Below are 17872 nucleotides of genomic sequence, written 5' to 3'. Positions count from 1 at the left end.
TACATTGTGGAATAATTGCATCAAGCTAATTAACATATCATCACCTTACCTGCTTATCATTTTTTGTGGCAAGAACATTTAAAATCTCTTTACGCAGTTTTGAAATATGCACTGCATTGTCATTAACTGCAGTCACCATGCTGTGCAATAGATCATGGAACTTATTCCTCCTAACTGAAACTTTGAACCCTTTGGCCAACATCTCCCTTTTTCCTATCTTTGTCCACCATCCTCCACAGCCTCCTTCTGTGAGTTCAGCCTTCTTAGATCCCACATACAAGTGAGATCACACAGTATTTGTTTTTCCATGCCTGGCTTATTTCACTAACCTGCATCTTTAACAAGTTCCCAGATGGTGCCAGTGCTTCTGGCCCACGGGCAACACCTCAAGTAGCTTTAGTTTAGAACAATGTCTGGCATGACGTAAGCACTAGATAAAAGTTTGTTAGATAAAATTGATAGGCAGAGGCAGAATCAGGATTTCAACTCAGGCCCATCTGCCTCTAAAACCTCTTCTTTTTTTACAACATCATGCTATATCTCAGGTTAGTTTTAAGGCTTAGTAAAACTCCATACTTTGTCCTTGCTGAATGTTTTTTCTTTCTCCTACAATAAGATGGTTAATTGGTGGTAATTTATGCAAGCATACCCAGCTTTTGTGTATGTTGGAGGGGTGTGTGTTCATTGAAGAGCTGGTTATTCACCAGGACTTTATTAGACTGTGGACACTACCACAGAGTGTGAGATACGGTGTCTGTCCTCAGAACTTTCAACATGATCAGGAGAGAGATGCTTTGCAAGGATGAAAGGTCATGTCAATACAGGACCCTGGAAAAGTACAGACAGTCCAATGACCAGGTCAAACAGAATAGGAACACTGAGGGCTACAGCTTTACAGAAGGCCCGTGTGGGAAAGATATGGGCAGAGTCCTGGAGAATGAGTAAGATTTGTGTAAATGGGGGAGGTGGAGCCTATACAGGTAGGGGGAGGTGAGAGCAAGGTCATGAGAATAAGGAAGAAGTGAAGGACCTTCAGACATGGAGTATATCAGACATGGAAGTTGCATTTCCTAACCCATCTCATCAGAACAGCCTCACGAGGCAGGGAATACTATCTTCACAGGCAGGGAAGTGGAAGTGAGAGCAGTCAGGTAAGCTGCCTAGGGTCACAGAGCCAGCATAATGGTAAAGCTTGGATTCAAACCCAGGTCAGACTGTCTGCCTTTGCTTTTCTACTATGAGAAGTTGCTTAGGTGTAGAGGAGGCTAGGCCAGGAATAGGTTGGGGCCCCTCTCTCAGGCACTGGCAAGGGAAGGGGTACACCTTAGCTAGAGTGTCTCCTTCAGTTTGGGACCCCAGGCATCTGGCCTGGCCCTAGTAGGAGAAGCAGTGAGAAAACAGTAGGACTTCAGAGTGGGTTGAGGTCAGGTGCTAGAAACCTGTGAGTACTGGACTAAGGAGCTTAAATTTTATTTCACAGTGAACAGGGAGCCACAGAAGTTTTTGGAGTCAGAGAGTGATTAGATCAGAGGAGTTGACTATGAACAGGGTAGAAACTAGTTAGGAGCAACTCAGTGTTGTCTCGGGAGAGGTAATTAGTATCTGGACTGGAGGAGTCCAAAAAAAGGAAGGACCTGATGCCAGCTACTTCCTTTAAGAATCTCCAGAAGTTGGTGCCAGGATACCAGGCAGAGGGAGAATTATGAGGCCTTTCCTAGAAATATACACATCCATTGGAAGAGCTGACTGCTGGCAAACGGGAGAGAAAGAGCTGGCACGTTTAATCATATTGCACTTGAAGTGATGGGCATGGGGCAGCCAAGTTGTCCTGGCAGAGGAGTGGCAGTTTTGGAGTCTCCTGAAAAGAGGAGAGTGACTAAAGTCCTGGGTGCTGGCTTTGATAATTCTTTGGGATTCTTACAGGGCTCCCCAACATGCCTAGCTTTGTGGAGTCACTTAGCTGTATCCTCAAACCCTGCAGGCTACTTGCTTTGTTGCCTGACCTGTTCTTGCCTTTTCTCCTCAGCCTCCCCTTAGACCAGACGCTTCCTCGCCAGGGTCCTGGCCAGTCCCTGTCCTTTCCAGAAAACTACCAGACTCTTCCTAGGAGCACACGACACCCCTCAGGGGGCTCCTCGCCCCCTCCCCGCAACCTGCCGAGTGACTACAAGTATGCACAGGACCGGGCTAGCCACCTGAAGATGTCCAGTGAGGAACGCCGGGCGCACCGGGATGGCACCGTGTGGCAGCTGTATGAGTGGCAGCAGCGCCAGCAGTTCCGACATGGCAGCCCCACAGCACCCATCTGCATGGGCTCCCCAGAGTTCACTGACCAGGGCCGGAGCAGGAGCATGCTGGAGGTGCCCCGCTCCATCTCTGTGCCTCCGTCTCCCTCAGACATCCCTCCCCCGGGACCCCCAAGGGTCTTCCCACCCCGGCAGCCCCACGTACCAGCAGAGCGGGTCACTGTGAAGCCACCAGACCAGAGGAGGAGTGTGGACATCTCACTGGGGGGTTCTCCCAGGAAGGCTCGGGGCCATGCTATTAAGGTGAGTCTCAGGGCACTCTACCTTACCACTGGGGTCCAGCATCGGGATACTAGAAGCCTTACCCTGGTTTGAATACAAATTTTAGCAATTTAGGATAATAGATAGCTAACAAATATGCAATACTTTCAGATGCCAGGCATAGTCCTAAAGGCCTTGCTTTAATTCTTACAACAAACGTGTGGGGTAGGTGCTATGCTTATTCCCATTGCATATAGGAGAACTCTGAGGCATTGAGAGACAATGTAGTAACTTGCCCAGGGTTAGACCACTAGAAGTCTGCTTCTTTACAGAAGGCAGGAAAAGATGTCTGTGTTCAGTGAGTTCAATTGTTTATAATAACTCAGGTTTTAACTTTGCAGGGAGCTTTCATAGTTTAACATTGTTATAACCCAGTGAGGAAGGTGTGTATCCCCTTTTCACAGATGAGACATCTGAGGCTCAAGAGGGGGAAGTAGCATATGGTAGGCTGTCCTGGGGCTGGATGGGAGGGCTTCTGATTCCAGCCTGGCCTCTCAGCCCCGCCCTCAGCCTGACTGCTTGTCTCCCCACCTGCAGAACGCTTCTCACATAGACCGCCGCTCCATGCCCTCCATTGGTTACATGACCCACACAGTCAGCGCTCCCAGTTTACACGGAAAATCGGTAAGCAGCACCTCATGCCCCCTCCAGGTAAATGACATGGTATAGCCTACAAAGCCCTATCTCATCTGGTGTTTTCCTTCCTCTGAGCCAGTTAAATGCAGTCTACATGTAGCACAGCCATCAGGCCCTGTTTTATGTATGTAAAGATATATTTAAAGAGCTTTATTTTGAGCTGAATGTGTATGGCCACCTGGGAACACATGGCCTCAAGTGGTCCTGAGAAAATGTGTCCCAACCCCTTTTTAGAGAAGAAGAAACTGAGGCTCTTGGAAGTCGAATGACTTGCTCAAGGTCACCCAGTTGGCATTGGGTCCTCTCAGATCTGGTGAAGAACTTGAGGGGAAGTGTAGGGGAATATCGGACTTCTTAGGAGTAGAATTTTGCTGGAAGCCTTTTCCATCCACCTACCCTCTCTCCCATTAGCTCCACTCCTTTCTTCCCTGGTCTTTCCTTTGATTAGTTAAATCTGTCTGTAAAGCTCGAGTCTGGGTGAGGTTGCACTGTTGGCTGTTGCTTTCCTAAAACAACAACTTCCTGCAGCCCCTTTGCTGCCTTTATTTGTCCTAATGACAGAATTAATGCAATAATTGCTTAATGGTGTCACATCAGTGGTGTCCCAGCACCGGGGTGAAGAGTATAATTATAGCGGCGCGCTCCTGCGGTGGCTAACTTCCTCGTGATGTGTCTACACACCTGCAGCTGGAGGAGCTCTCCTTGCTTCTCACCCGGTTACGGCAACACCAGGCCAAGTTGGCCAGTGTGCGAAATTTCGCCGCCGGCCAGTTACTGCAGCACCAGCTGGCCTTTCCCACCTGTCAGGTCAGCGCCGGTGGGCCCTCTTAGGGCCAGGGGCTGGGGAGTGACATGCTGACTGTGTTTTCTCATGCCTGTGCTCTGGTCTGTCTTTGCTGTCTGGCTCTCTCCCTCATTCCCTGCCTGTTGCTTCTGGATGCTACTGCCAGACACTGTGTGGCAGTGGTGGAGCCAATCCTGCTGGCACTGGGGAGGAGGGCTGCATGTGGTGGGAGAAACCTAAAATGGTGCTTCTGTGGCTGTTAGTAGTTACTGCCAGGCTGGTGTGTGGTCATGTCCAAAGGGCCATTAGCCTTCTTGCCACCATGGGCACCCCTTGAGATACTGAAAGGCATGTGTGAGTCAGCCTGGAGGGAGGATGCAGTGTGCCCTCTCTTATATGGACAGGGCCCTGCAGGCTTGCAAAGCATCCTCACATCTCATATGCTTCTGAACCTCACGGGAAACTGGGAGAGGTTAGTTAGGACAGGAGTGATGACTGCACCAAGGCAAGTAGATCCAGAAGGGGAAGTGACTGGCTTGGGATCCTTCAGCTAGAAGTATGCAGACTGGAGCCACATCCAGGTCCTGTCTGGCTCAGTGTTCTAAACTATTTCCAGGACTTGGGGCTTTGTAGAGAAGCTCCTTGTAGAATAGCCAGAGAATTGCTCTCTTGGGCATCTTGAGTAACTTAAAGGAACTGATTCCTCCCTTGAGCTGTCCTCTGGCGGGAATAGGTTCGGCCATGTGAAGCTGGTCCTTCTAGGCTACACAGAGATAGCCAGGGGACAGATGAAGAAGGTGACAGGACTGTCAGTGTCCTGCCCCATCCTATCTTAGTGAGTTGTGAGGGACTAAGGAAATGTATTTTTTTTTTTTTGGAAATGTATTCAGAAAAACAAATGTAAGTGCAAAAACTATAAGTTGTGAATTTGGATGATTTTTAATAACATTGCTCTGCTCTGTCCTTACTCCTGTGGAAAGTATGTAAGGACTGGGCTGATTGGGAAAGTATGGGTGGCTAAGAGGACAGTTTAGGGACAGAAATAACACCTTGCAAGCCACTTATGTTCCTGACAATGGTCCTTTAGGCCTTCCCATGCATAAGAGCACTGCCTGAATGTCTCATGTGGTTTATTTGTGTGGCTGAAACAAGGACCATCTTCCCCAGCCCTGGCTTGCTTGTGTGGGAGACCCTCACAGTTTGCTGAAAAATTGGCATTGAGGCCATTTTCTTAAGCTTTTATAGCCCCACTGCCTCCCAATTAGCTTCTGTGATCTGCTGTACGGGAAAAGGTGAGTTCTAGGAAGCCAAAGAGTCTTTTTTCTTTTTTTTCTTTTTTTTTTTTTTTTTTGAGACGGAGCCTCAAGCTATCCCCCTGGGTAGAGTGCCATGGCATCACGCTCACAGCAACCTCCAACTCCTGGGCTCAAGCGAGCCTCCTGCCTCAGCCTCCCAAGTAGCTGGGACTACAGGCGCCCGCCACAACGCCTGGCCATTTTTTGGTTGCAGCCATCATTGTTGCTTGGCGGGCCCGGGCTGGGGATTCGAACCTGCCACCTTAGGTGTATGTGGCTGGCGCCTTAGCCGCTTGAGCCACAGGCGCCGAGCTGAGTCTTTTTTCGTTATTTTCACTTCTTCTGGTAGTTGGACTGAAAACTTAACACACTGTCAGAGAGGCCACAAGCTGAGAGGTCTGACCCTGGAAGCACTTGACTAGCTCCCAACATGGCTGTGTTGCCTCCATGCTGAGCAAAAAGAGGCTCAACTTCCAGGGTCACTTTGCAACCTCCCGGGTCACCCAGGTTCTCTCCCTGCCTATTCTAGGCATCCATGCACACCATTCAGGGTCATCGTAATTCATGGATGTGAAGTGAGCCGGTCCAAAGGTTTGATAAGAAGGATTGGAGCATTGGTGACTAATGGGCCCTTGCTTAAGGGTTGCCTGTACTCTTCTAGATAGACCTCCTGGTTCTATCTCAGCACAGCACCACTCAGCAATGCTGCTGCCCAGCCCTCAGTGGGATCCTCCCCACCAACTTCTCCCCTCAGCCAATGGGGCACAAGCTGGCTTTCCCCATAGTGACTTGCAAGACCTGTTATGCTGAAAGGGGGCTCTAAGCTGCACTGAGACATCGTGTTTCATCTGTTCCCCCAGATGTGCTGATTTGCTATGGTCTTTTGTCCCCAGAGCTGTACAGTGCAAATGATTCACACATGAAACCTGAGTTTTAGAAACTTTTGGTATTCATAAAATTTTTTTCCCTCTCTCTGTTCATTTGAAGGCCGACGATACCTACCTCCAGCTGAAGAAAGACCTGGAGTACCTGGATCTAAAGGTAAGTGACTACAGGAGTCCCGCCTTCCTCGAACACTCGCCTTTCTGAGAGTGTCACCTCACTGGAGCCAAGGCCACACAGGTCTTGTCAAATCTGGATCCCAAATGAAGACATCTGAAAGTCTGACAGCTTTCAACTCTGACTCCTCAGTTTCTTGTGAATTCTGCTATGAGGTCTCTGATTTCCAGATGAGAACACACAACTCTGATCTCTTCCTTTTCTTGGTCAGAACCAAAGGGTCCCTCCAAAAATAAATGGTCCCTTCTTCAGAGCCTCCAGTGGAAGCAGAGCTGGTGTGTGTGTGTTTGGTTCATAGGGTACTACGGATGTGTTTTCTCGGTTTTGTTGCTTGGGGGTCAAGTTCCACATGGAATCACATGGTTTTGAGGCTATCCAGTAGTCTCCCATCTCCATTTGGGAGATGAATGCTGGGCCCCTCTCTGTAGGTGAGAAAGCTTCATGCTTTAAATCAGCCTTCACAGCAAAGAGAGAGCTGCAAAGCTCCCTCAGAAGCGGGAGGCATTCTGCCTGAAAGAGAATGCTATTGTTCCCTTCCCACAGCTCTCTAAAAGCTCCCACTGTGAAAACCACTTCTTATGTCTGAGCCACGAAATAGACTACAGGAATGTGACCTTTATTCAGCTGTGGGTCTGAGAGGGTGGGCGAGGGGCCCATAGCCCCCAGCAACTGCCGTGGGGGCATGCCTTCCCACAGTCCCCAGTGTATGTGGCCAGAGAGCTTTTAAACACAGGGATCTCCATGCAGGCTCTTAGAAGCAGGGATATGAGGCAGCACATGGCGAAGGGTCTCCCCACACTGACTTGAGATTGGGGCTATTGACTAGAGACCAACACGTATACTTCCCCCTTTCAGCTCTAAGTATCTTTGGGGCACTTCTGTGTACCCACGTCTGCAGAAGACATGGGGAAATGCAAGAGCAAAATTGAGGCTCTTCGATCTTGAGATGTTTCCGTATAGTCTGGGCTGGGAAAGGAAATAGCCCCAAATAATAGACTTATGTACAATGACTGTAAAAGTATCTGTTTCACCCAGTTCTCAGAGTTGAGTTGATGAGAATTCCTATGGATTACAATGCTGAGAAGGCTTCTGGGAGGAGGTAGCGTGCATGTGGTGCCTTGAAGAGGTGGAGGACTGAGTTGGTTGAGATTAAAGGGGAGGGAACAGTGGGAGCAAAGGGGAGCCAGGGCACAGTGGTGTGGTGAGAGCAACAGAAGATAGGGTAGTGGCAGAGGGCGCCGGCTCCTGATTCTGTCCTAGGCTTTAGGAGGGAAAATACAATGAGCAAAAAGTTAGACTTGGCTTTAGGACATGAGGAAAACAAAAGGCATTCTCTCAAGAGCAGGTTTCCTGACTTACATGACAGGTTACACAGAGCTTAAGGGAATATAGATACTCATAATTCCTTAGGATTCCAAGTGGTCAAACATAGCTGTGTGGGCTAAATGTGGCAGCTCAGCCAGTCCTCCTGCAGCCTGTTGGGACAAATATAGTCCTTCCCACCATGCTTCTGGAGTGAAGTTCACCAGCCCCTGGCCTCCACCTGCTCTGGGCAGCCCCATGTGCCCATTCCTTGGCCTCCCTGACAGGTCACTAGCTGCCTGGGCACTTCTTATCACCCCTACCCCGGGACCATGCAGTCCGCCCAGATGTGCCCTTAGAGCATCCACATTGTGCTTGGGCCTGTGGGAGGGGCTCGTCTCTCCGGCAGCACAGGTGTACATGGAAACACAGGTGTACCAGCGTGTGTGGTGCACAGTGCCAGAGAGAACTTAATAGTGCACCTCAGCAAGAGCGGTAGGAAATATCTGTCTACTCATTCCTGTTTGTGTGTGATAGTGGAAGCTCAGTGTTGGAAACAAAGCTCCGGCTCAGGTTTGTTTTGTTTCAGGATCGTAGAATTTGACCTAAGAGGGATTAGAGGGAGAGAAGCCAAGCTGTAGGACAGCAGAGCAGCACTAGGAGTCCCCATGTATCCTGACTCCAACAGAAGTTTAATAACAGTAGGGTGTATAATGTGTGCCAGTCATTGCATTTTGCTCCTACTGAATTATTTAACCCCTACAATAGTGCGGTAAGCGAGGTAGTGGTATCACCTTTTAATTGAGCCTCAGAGAGTTAAATGACCTTCCTGAGGCCAGACAGGCAGTGACTGGGGTTGGTGTTAGGTTCTAACTCTAAAGCCTGTGCTCTTCAGCACCTTGTCACACTGCCTCTCTTAAAACACTTCTGTGACTATGGACCCAAAGGCATTAAGCTTTTTATGGAGCCAGGCTTGGGCCATTATGCCAAGATGTATGTTCTATGGGATAGAAAGAGGCAAGTTGCATCCTTGGGGTGTTTTACTAGCTGGGAGCTGTACATGGTCAGAGTATTAACTAGTGATTTGGACTTTCTGGAAGTTGTCATATTTGTCATGGGAAATAGCTGTGTTAATACCAAAATCTTACTGTTCTTGTAGCTGCTACTCCAGTTACTCAGTTCTTCTCAGAGAATTAGTGCCCCAGATGAACTGCATGCACCAGCAGCCTAGGAGAGGGCTGGCTTCCCAGCTGCATGTGTGAGAAACATGCTGGGTTTTGTGTTCAGTGTGTGTCATTAGTCTGACCATCAGAATGACCACCAGAAACGCTGGCACCCACACAGCCTCCTTCACAGGGGCAGGGGGCCCAGATCAAGAGGCAGGGGCTCAGCTCTGCCCTGTTCAGACCCTGCCTGGGATGTAGGGTCCCAAGGTGGGTGTCCTCCTTGGAATCAGGGAGAGATGCTGAGGACCTACAGAACCGTGGCTGAGTGCAACAGGTGCAAACATTTGTTTGCAAGTGTCTGAAACTCAAATCAACCTGTAAATTCACATAGCTAGGGTCTACATTCCAGGGAGGACTTCAGGCCACATTGTCACTGTTCTACTTTGCTTTGTGTGCCAGCCTTCACCCTTCTTTGGGGAATAGGGGCTATCTCCATATAGGCAGGGAAGATGACCACCTGCAAACCCAGACTCACCTCACTGCCCAGCATCCCATGGAGTGAGGGAGGAGTTTCCTAATGGGAAAGCAGGGTGGGCAGAGAAAAGAAGCACAACAGCAGCAGGCACAGCTGATTGGAGGAGTTGAGGACGATTTATGAGAACTGTAGAGACAGTCTGGTGTATCACCTGTGTTTTCCATAAGCTGAGGAAATTTAAAACAAGTGGATGGCAGATACAAGTAGACAGACTTCAGTTCAATAGAAGAAAGTTTGGACTTCCATACATCATACCCTTCTTCCATACCCTTCACTTCTAAAAGGGTCACCGTGAATGATGGTGAATATTTTGTCACTGGGGTACAATGGAGGCTAGCTGATATAGGGGGTTGGATTAGGAAAACCCCAAGGCCCTTGTCTCAAAATTTCTCTGAGATAAGACTTCTGTGGACACAATTGAATAGGGCTCTGTGGGCCACCCTGTGCATGGACATAGAGGCCAGCATAGCCCCTCTGGGACTAGCTGAGAGGTCCCTCCCAGGTCCTCGGAAAAGAGTGAGTTAAGGAGATAAGGCTTTTGTAGGAGTCTCCCCACCTGGCATCTGACCTGCTGACCACGCCCTGCCTTCACCGTGTTGACTCAGGGACCCCTATGTCCCTGTCTCAGAGGCCACAGACTTAAGAATCCAGAGCCCACCTCCTCCTCCAGTCATCTGATGCTCAGCTTCCAGAATTAGTTGGTGTTTGTTTCCTCACACGGTGTGGAGCTTTTCTTTCTGAAGTGAGCATCTCGCAATGGTGCCAAGTGATCAAACAAAGGCACACTCCACTCTCTTAGAAGACACTTATGTTAATGTGTTTGGGGGAAAATCTTTACTTCCCTGGTGTCTTACTCAGTGGTGCCAGGGTGAAAAGGACTCCACACTGATTAAGCATCTGTTCTTGCCTGGCAGTGTTTAGGCACTTGATGTTCATTTATCTCATTGAGTCCTAGGAGCAACCTTGAGCAATAGGAATTATCATCCCTATTTTATAGCCAAGAAGTATTAGAGGAGTGGAGTAACTTCTGCAAAGTTACATAGCTGGGATTTGAACCCACAGACAGACTTCACATCTGTCTTCTTTCTTCCATACATCATAAGCTTTGTCTACCCTAAAGTTGTACTTGTTGAGTTGTGTTTCTGGCATTGAATTTCTGCTCTTCAGAACCCTATAGCAAGGCTGGGTGAGAAGTGTGGGATGTGAGGGCTCACTGTTGATAACTTGAACAGCCAGCAAGGTGAGGTGGGGCTGGGTACCTGCTGCCACTCAGGTAGGTACCCAAGAAGGTTGCAGTCAACCCCAAAGAGGCTTTTGTCTCTCGTGAGTGATGTGTCATTAGTAGCTCCAGGTCTGTTGGTATCTGGACTCATCCTGACTGTTTGAGCCTGACATCAGGGTTTCTCTGCTCTGGCTCCATTTTCCAAAGTCAGTTTCTGGGGCAGAGTTTATTAAGTTGTGATTGGGGATGTCACTTACTTCAGGATGAACTGGGAGCTTGATAAAAAATGAAGATCAGTGTTCGTAAGAATGAGACCTCCGTCCCTACAAAAAATTTAGAAAAATTAGCCAGGCATGGTGGGTTGTGCACCTATAATCTCAGCTACTTGGGAGGCTGACGCAGAGGGATTGCTTGAGCTGAGGAGTTTGAGTTTGCTGTGAGTTGTGATGCTGCTGCTGTACTCTAGCCAGGGTGACAGAGCAAGACCCTGCCTCAAAACAAACAAACAAAACAGATCTGGAGAGTTCTATTGAATTAGAATCTCTAGTGCCCAGAATTCTGCATTTTTTAATCAAGCCCTGGTATGATTCTTATACACTGTAAAGTTTGAGGTCTGTTGTTTTGGAGCAGAAATTTTTTTTTTTTTTTTTTTTGAGACAGAGTCTCACTGTGTCATCCCCAGTAGAGTGCTGTGGCATCACAGCTCACATCAACATCAAACTCTTGGGCTTAAGCGATTCTCTTGCCTCAGCTTCCCAAGTACCTGGGTCTACAGGTGCCTGCCACAGTGCCCGGTTATTTTTTTGTTGCAGTTGTCATTGCTGTTTAGCTGGCCCAGGCTTCGAACCCACCAGCCTTGGTGCATGTGGCCAGCACTGTAACCACTATGCTATGGGTGCCGAGCCTGGAGCAGAGATTATTAACCTTGTCCATGAACTAGAACTTCTGGGATCTTTTAAAATGAGTATAGATGGTTGGGTCTTATTCTTTAGAGACTGTGATTAATTTAATTGTTAATATGTATTCAGGTAATACTCTTTAAAAAACATTCAAAACCCCTTGGATCTTAGCAGCTAAGGTTGAGAAATGTTTTAAGGTAGTGGTTCTCAAAGTGTGATCCCCAGACCAGAAGCATGAGCAATATCTGGGAATCTGTTAGAAAAGCAAAATTTGGGTCCTATCTCAGACCTGCTTTAGAGCAGTGGCTCTCAAGTCTGGCTGTACATTAGGATCACTCACAGCGTATTTAAGAATCCCAAGGCCCAGGCCCCATCCCAGACCAATTACATCAGATTCTCTTGGGGTGGGACTCAGGCATCAGCATATTTCTTTTTGTTTTTTCTTTTTCTTTTCTTTTCTTTTAGGCATCAGCATTTTTTAAGGCTCCCCAGGTGTTTCCAAAATTCAGTCAGGATTGAGAGCCATTGTCTTAGAGCAACAGTTCTCAATCTGTGGTTCGAGACCCCTTTGGAACTGTATTAAAGCACTGTGGCATTAGGAAGGTTGAGAACCACTGTCCTAGAGAGTGGAGAAAATTTTCCCTAATAGGGGCTGAAACATTTGGGACCATTGGTAAGACGTAATCCTTTAGATGCATCACAGGTATTGCAGCAGAGGTCCAAGAAACTTTAGGTGGAAAATGTTGGGTGGGGGTGAGATGATTGCATGGCACTGCTTCAAACTGGTATCTTACAGACTGTGATAAGGGGGGACAAAGGAAGAAGCAAAGTTCTATTTTGTCATGATTCCCCGGCCTCCTACAGCAGATCCAGGAAGGAAATGGGCACTCTCACTTAAACCAGTCTGCACGAAGATCCCATCAGACAGAGCTTATTATCCCTCATCTTGTAGAAGAGAGAACTGAAGTCTGGGAAGGTCCCACACAGCTGGGAAGCAGCATCACCAAGATTCAAAGCTGGTTGTTTTAATTGCACAGCCCATATCGTCCTTAAAGTTTTCTCTTTGCCAGTTCTCCAAATTCTGGCTGCTTCAGTGTCATTTGATGTCTCACCTGTTGTGTTTTGTTATATTTGCCTTTTTGTTTGGAACAGATTAAAAATAATGAACCTTTGATCAACGTGCTTTACAAAGTGCTGAAGAAGTCAGCACAGGGCTGTCGGCCCAGGAGAAGCGTAAGATGATCTGATCTGTGTCTCGGAGCGGGGCCATTCATTGCTTCTGGCTCAGGGCCTACTCCATCACTTGCTTAACCAGTTGCTCTCCTGACCGCCCCAGGCTTCCCGCAAGTCATTTCGGTTTATTTTCTTTAAATTGATGCTCTCTCCAGCATTTTGGCCGATGCACCAGGCTGAGCCTCTCATCTGTGGTGTTCTGTGACTTCATCTTTTGTGCTGCCAAGGGGTGGGGGAGCTTGCCTGGCTTGCCACCAGCTTGTGTTGTGTTTCCATTCTCACTTGTCTGCCTCCTCAGTGAGGGCTCACCGAGACAGAGTTATGCATGAGTTTCTTGGGAGGGAGTGATAGTTACTGGTTACCACACAGGAGCCAAAGCATCCTCAGATTCTATGGACCTGGAATTAAGGTGGCTCATTTTGGGGGGCAGGGAGATAATTTTTAGACAATAGTCTAGAGCTAGAGTAGACATGGCATCACTCCAGACCCCCTTTGGAGTAGTGACTGCAGCAGGGCCAGCCCTCATAGATTCCAATGAAGACTGCAGGTTGGGAAATACAGGAACATGCCACCATGCCCAGCCATAATTGAAGTTTTAAATGAATTTAAACATTGCTATCTTAAAGCACACTTTTAAAAGGAGAATTAGACATAATATACTGATTATGGATGTGCTGTTTCTTAGTAATCTCAGTTTTCTGGAATAGGGCTAAATTCAGAAGCTTAGCGGGCCTTTGAACTGTGTAAACAGCTATCACTAAGCCTGTGCTCTAAAGCCAAAGGAGGCAGAACCAACTCACTTTATTTTGGTACATTTATGAACACACTAAGCAAACGTCACCCAAATAGCCTCAGTATGCTAGGCCCTGGCTAGGCTTTGAGGATATAGAGAAAACACATCAGCCTCCACAGTCACCCTAATTAGGTTACTGTCTAGTGAGGAGAGACAGATGAGCACACAGAATGTGGTAATCTGAGGTGCTGAGTAGCACAGCAGCAGAGACGCCACCTGTGGGAGGAACACCCTGCAGGACACCAGACCCAGTTAAAGGGATGGAAGGGACGTAAGTACCTCCTCTCTGTTGAGCTGTTAGTTCTTTGAATTCCTTACACCACCTTATAAGTAGCACTTTATGAAAGGAGACTAAAGAAGTCTACTTAGAAAAGAGGGAGTACTGATATCCAGAGATGTGGGGGAGATTGAATGTATATCCACTATTCCATGAAGGTAGCGCAAGGCGTACTTTTAGAAGCTCTCCATCAAAAAGTATCGTTTAGAAGATTTCGCTTGCTCAAAATGCCCTTCTTGTGTGGAGTATCTCATTCCTTTCCTGACAGTCCTGGATGAATGAGGCATTGCTTAATTAGATTTTCTGCCTCATTATTTAAGTATCAAAAAGATATCCTCCATAAAAAGCCTCCATGATATAAGGTGAAGAGTACTGCTAGGGGTGGGAGAGAATCCTCAAATTCCTAATTTGAAAATGATTTCTACCCAAGAAATGAGCCAAGGGTCAGACCCATTGGAGACTAGACAAGTTCATTGTCTTCCACTTTGATGTGACAATGTGAAGACGTCACAGCTTTTGCCTCCTTTCCTCCTGGATTTCCCTGAGTCCTGCTTGAGATGTTTAGCTGCTTAGGGTCATCAGGATTAATTCCACACCCTCCTTTCCCCTCTCCTGTCCCCCTACTCCCTCATTGCAGGAGACAGCACAGTCTGTTTGTTTGTGGATCGTTGCTTAGTCCTGTGTTCTGCAGTTGTGTGTATACATGTATGTACATGTAATCTGCCAGTTTGAAGAGCAGAATTTGGCTGGAGTTCTACTTTTTCCAGGAACTCTACAACACCAACCCACACATGTCTTCTTTGACGTATGTCGATTCAATAAGCACTTGTTGAGTTTGTGCCAGCCGACAAATAAGACAATGGTCCCCACTTTCTTCTGTGCAATCAAAGTGACCGTAGGGGTGGGTCTGCAGCCCAGAATCAGTCCTCACATCCAGGCAGAGAGAGGTCACTCTCTTTTGACCTTTGGGTTTGCTGGAAATGATCCTCTGGGAGGCAGGCACATGAAGGGCTTGAGCACTGAGAGGAAGGTTTGCCAGCGTATTTCTGCTCCTGATTCCCACTGATTAACTTACTGGTCCTTCTCGATAGAGTGAAGAGAGACTGAAGGCCATCTCTCCAGCAGCCATTTGTCCATACTGGGACCCTCTGCTGTGGCTAGCTCCACCCTCCATTTTTCTATTTGTAAAACAGAGCTTAGTGAGGTTAGCTCCACCCTCCATTTTTCTATTTGTAAAGCAGAGCTCAATGAGGTGGCCTCCCCACATGCAGCATGTTAGAGCTGCTGCCCCTGACCTTGTCATTGGCATGGGGGATGCATCTGTGAAAGAGTGATCCCCTCCACCCTGTACAACTTATGGCAAGAAGCAGATGAAGGGACATAAAAACATGAAATGAGTTTGATTTAGCTGTTTCACAGTCAGTGAGAGATGGGCAACATGTTGCCCGCTTTGAGTCAAGCAAGGATGGGAAATGTAAATCCTACTGGCCTCTAAGTTTGAGTGACTTGCCTGTGGCTTGGTGGCTTTCTTTCTTTCTTTCTTTTTTTTTTTTAGGTAGAGTCTCACTCTGTCACCCTGGGTAGAGTGCCATGATACCATACCTCACAGCAACCTCAAACTTTTGGGCTCAAGTGATTTTCTTGCCTCAGCATCCCAAGTAGCTGGGACTACAGGCGCCCACCACAATGCCCAGCTATTTTTTTGTTGCAGTTGTCATTGTTGTTTACCTGGCTTGGGCTGGGTTTGAACCAACCAGCCTCAGTGCATGTGGCTGGCACCATAAGCACTATGCTATGGATGCCAGCCATGGCTTCCTTCTTGAAATAAGGAGGTAATATGTAACAAGTACAGCCTAGCCTCAGTTATTTAGGGATTAATTAAAACCCCCAGCTAGGAACTCTCTAGGTTCCTTCTTCCCTTGGCCAGGTTTTCTTCCCAATAGGGTAAGGAAGGCTAGCCTAACTTATGGGGATGTGGACTGCTGAAGACTTCCTTAAACTGAAGGTTGACAGTGCTCAGGGATTTGCTTGTTCCTTATAGCATACCCAGCCCAGTACCTTGGGCAGGGGGTGATTTATTTGTCCCCAAGTTCAGTAGCAAACCTCTGTCTTATCAGTGGCAAATCTTCCAAGATTCATATAGATTTTATCACACTTACTTGGGCAAATACATACATGTATATATGCCTCTAAAATTGATGTTTTATTTAATTTGAAGAATTTACAGGTGTTACTTGGATCATGAAATGTGTTTGGTTTCTTCCTAAAATGAAAAAGACATAGAGATAAAACAAGTATTGCCCAAGTTATGGCCCATGCCACGTCCCTACCTCTTACTGCCAAGGACTTCCGCACCGTTGTGAGACTAACTTTCCCCTGATCCCAAACGCCGTTGTGAAATCTCTTAAATTGTTTGCCTCCCAGATGACAGGCCGAGACCTCAAGGATCGAAGTCTGAAGCCTGTGAAGATAGCTGAGAGTGACATTGATGTAAGTGAGAGAGTGATGTGCTGACCCCTTGGCTACCTCCTAACCCAGACGCAGGGTGGGCGGCTTCATACAGGGTTTGGATGGTTCTCTAGTAGAGTCTTTCGGATAACAATCCCAAGGCCATAGGTTTCTCACCTTCTCACCCCTCTCCGACCTGTTCTTGCTTATAGGTCAAACTGAGCATCTTCTGTGAACAAGACAGGATCCTGCAGGACTTAGAAGACAAGATACGAGCCCTCAAGGAGAACAAAGTACACATCAGTTTTGTATAATCTTGGGATGGGTGGGGCGGCATTCTGTCCTATCTTCCCTGAGATGTGAGCTGGGCTCCCATGTTAGTATTGAACAACAGGTGTTAGTTTATCCAGAACAATGTCTTTGTGTTTAAATGGTGCTTCTTAAAGGTTTCTCTCTTAGAGGGAGAACTTATAGGGAGACCTCAGCCTGCTTGTTCCAAGTATTAGAGCTCCCCTACCCCAATTCTGCTCTGGCCTACCTCTCCCTAGAGGCCCTATGAGGTGAGCCTGGGAGAGGAGCCCTACCAGCTTGTATGTGATGACCCCAGAGAAGGGGGGCTGGCTTGAAGGCAGTGGCTAAGTCTACAGGGCAGAGGCCCTCCCTTCCTAAAACGCCTTTCCTCATAGAATTTCGGCCACAGAGGAAGCAAATCTGGATAGGAAGACAGGAATGGGCCAAAGATTACTATTATTTGGCCACTTTTAAAGCAATTTTTTCTTTTTGCATTTTAATAAGGTATTGCATATGTGATGCTGAAGGTTTTTAACATACTCTTTTCCATAAGAGCTTAGAGAGTTTTCCATCTACTTTGGTTTATTCTCATAGTTTATCCCATAAGAACTTAGGTGGCTTTCCTGCCCACTTTATGGATGAGGAAACTGAAGTGTAGATCTGTTAGGTGCTTGGCCCAGCCCACCCAGTGGATGGAGTCAGACCTGGCACCAGAGGCCCTGTCAGCCCCAATCTGGCTCTGGCCCTTGCAATGTTGGATAGATCCAATGCTTCGTTTGGTTCCTGGTGGGGTCTGGGGTGGGCTCTGGGGACTGTCCTCTTATCCTATTCTTCTTTGGCCCTTCCTGGTGCAGGATCAGCTAGAATCTGTTTTGGAAGTGTTGCACAGACAGATGGAGCAGTACCGAGACCAACCTCAGCACCTGGAGAAGATTGCCTACCAGCAGAGGTTGCTGCAGGAGGACCTTGTCCACATCCGAGCTGAGCTCTCCAGAGAGTCCACTGTGCGTAGAGGATGGCAGATACTTCCCCTTCTGGATGGGCTGGGCAAGGGGACTCCTTTTCTCATCTCTAAGTTGTCACTGAGTTGGTGGCCAGGGGCGAGAGTCTTGGAGTGGCAGGACTTCTCCAGACTCCCTCCTGACAGTAGTTTACCCTGATCTAGTGGTGACATATTTGTCTCTACCCGTGTCTTAGGCTGCTTACCATCAGCAGCTCCTGATGGCTGATGATGCCCAAGGGACCAGATTTCTCAGAGCAGCCTCAGGGCTATACCATTGATCTATGTCCAGTTAATTCTAAGATAGCAGAATTTGCAATTTTTTATTTCCCAGTTTGATATGATACAGGCCTTTCTTTTTTTTT

The 17872-nt window shown here is 47.6% G+C and overlaps 1 protein-coding gene across 2 annotated transcripts in view; it reads left to right on the top strand.

Annotated features, from left to right (window-relative positions):
- The window catches only part of PLEKHA7 (pleckstrin homology domain containing A7), a 212965-nt gene that overhangs the window by 174815 nt on the left and 20278 nt on the right, over positions 1-17872 (top strand). For both annotated transcript variants that reach the window (XM_023517624.1, XM_023517650.1), the window contains exons 10-15: positions 2027-2549; positions 3105-3191; positions 6270-6323; positions 16193-16258; positions 16429-16509; positions 17362-17511. In XM_023517624.1, the coding sequence (XP_023373392.1) occupies positions 2027-2549; positions 3105-3191; positions 6270-6323; positions 16193-16258; positions 16429-16509; positions 17362-17511 (961 nt within the window). The remainder of the gene's footprint in view (positions 1-2026; positions 2550-3104; positions 3192-6269; positions 6324-16192; positions 16259-16428; positions 16510-17361; positions 17512-17872) is intronic.

Source organism: Otolemur garnettii, unplaced genomic scaffold (assembly GCF_000181295.1).
Source record: "Otolemur garnettii isolate 467f Iridium unplaced genomic scaffold, OtoGar3 scaffold00001, whole genome shotgun sequence".
Classification (NCBI taxonomy): Eukaryota; Metazoa; Chordata; class Mammalia; order Primates; family Galagidae; genus Otolemur; species Otolemur garnettii.
This window is presented reverse-complemented; position numbering and strand designations above follow the sequence as displayed.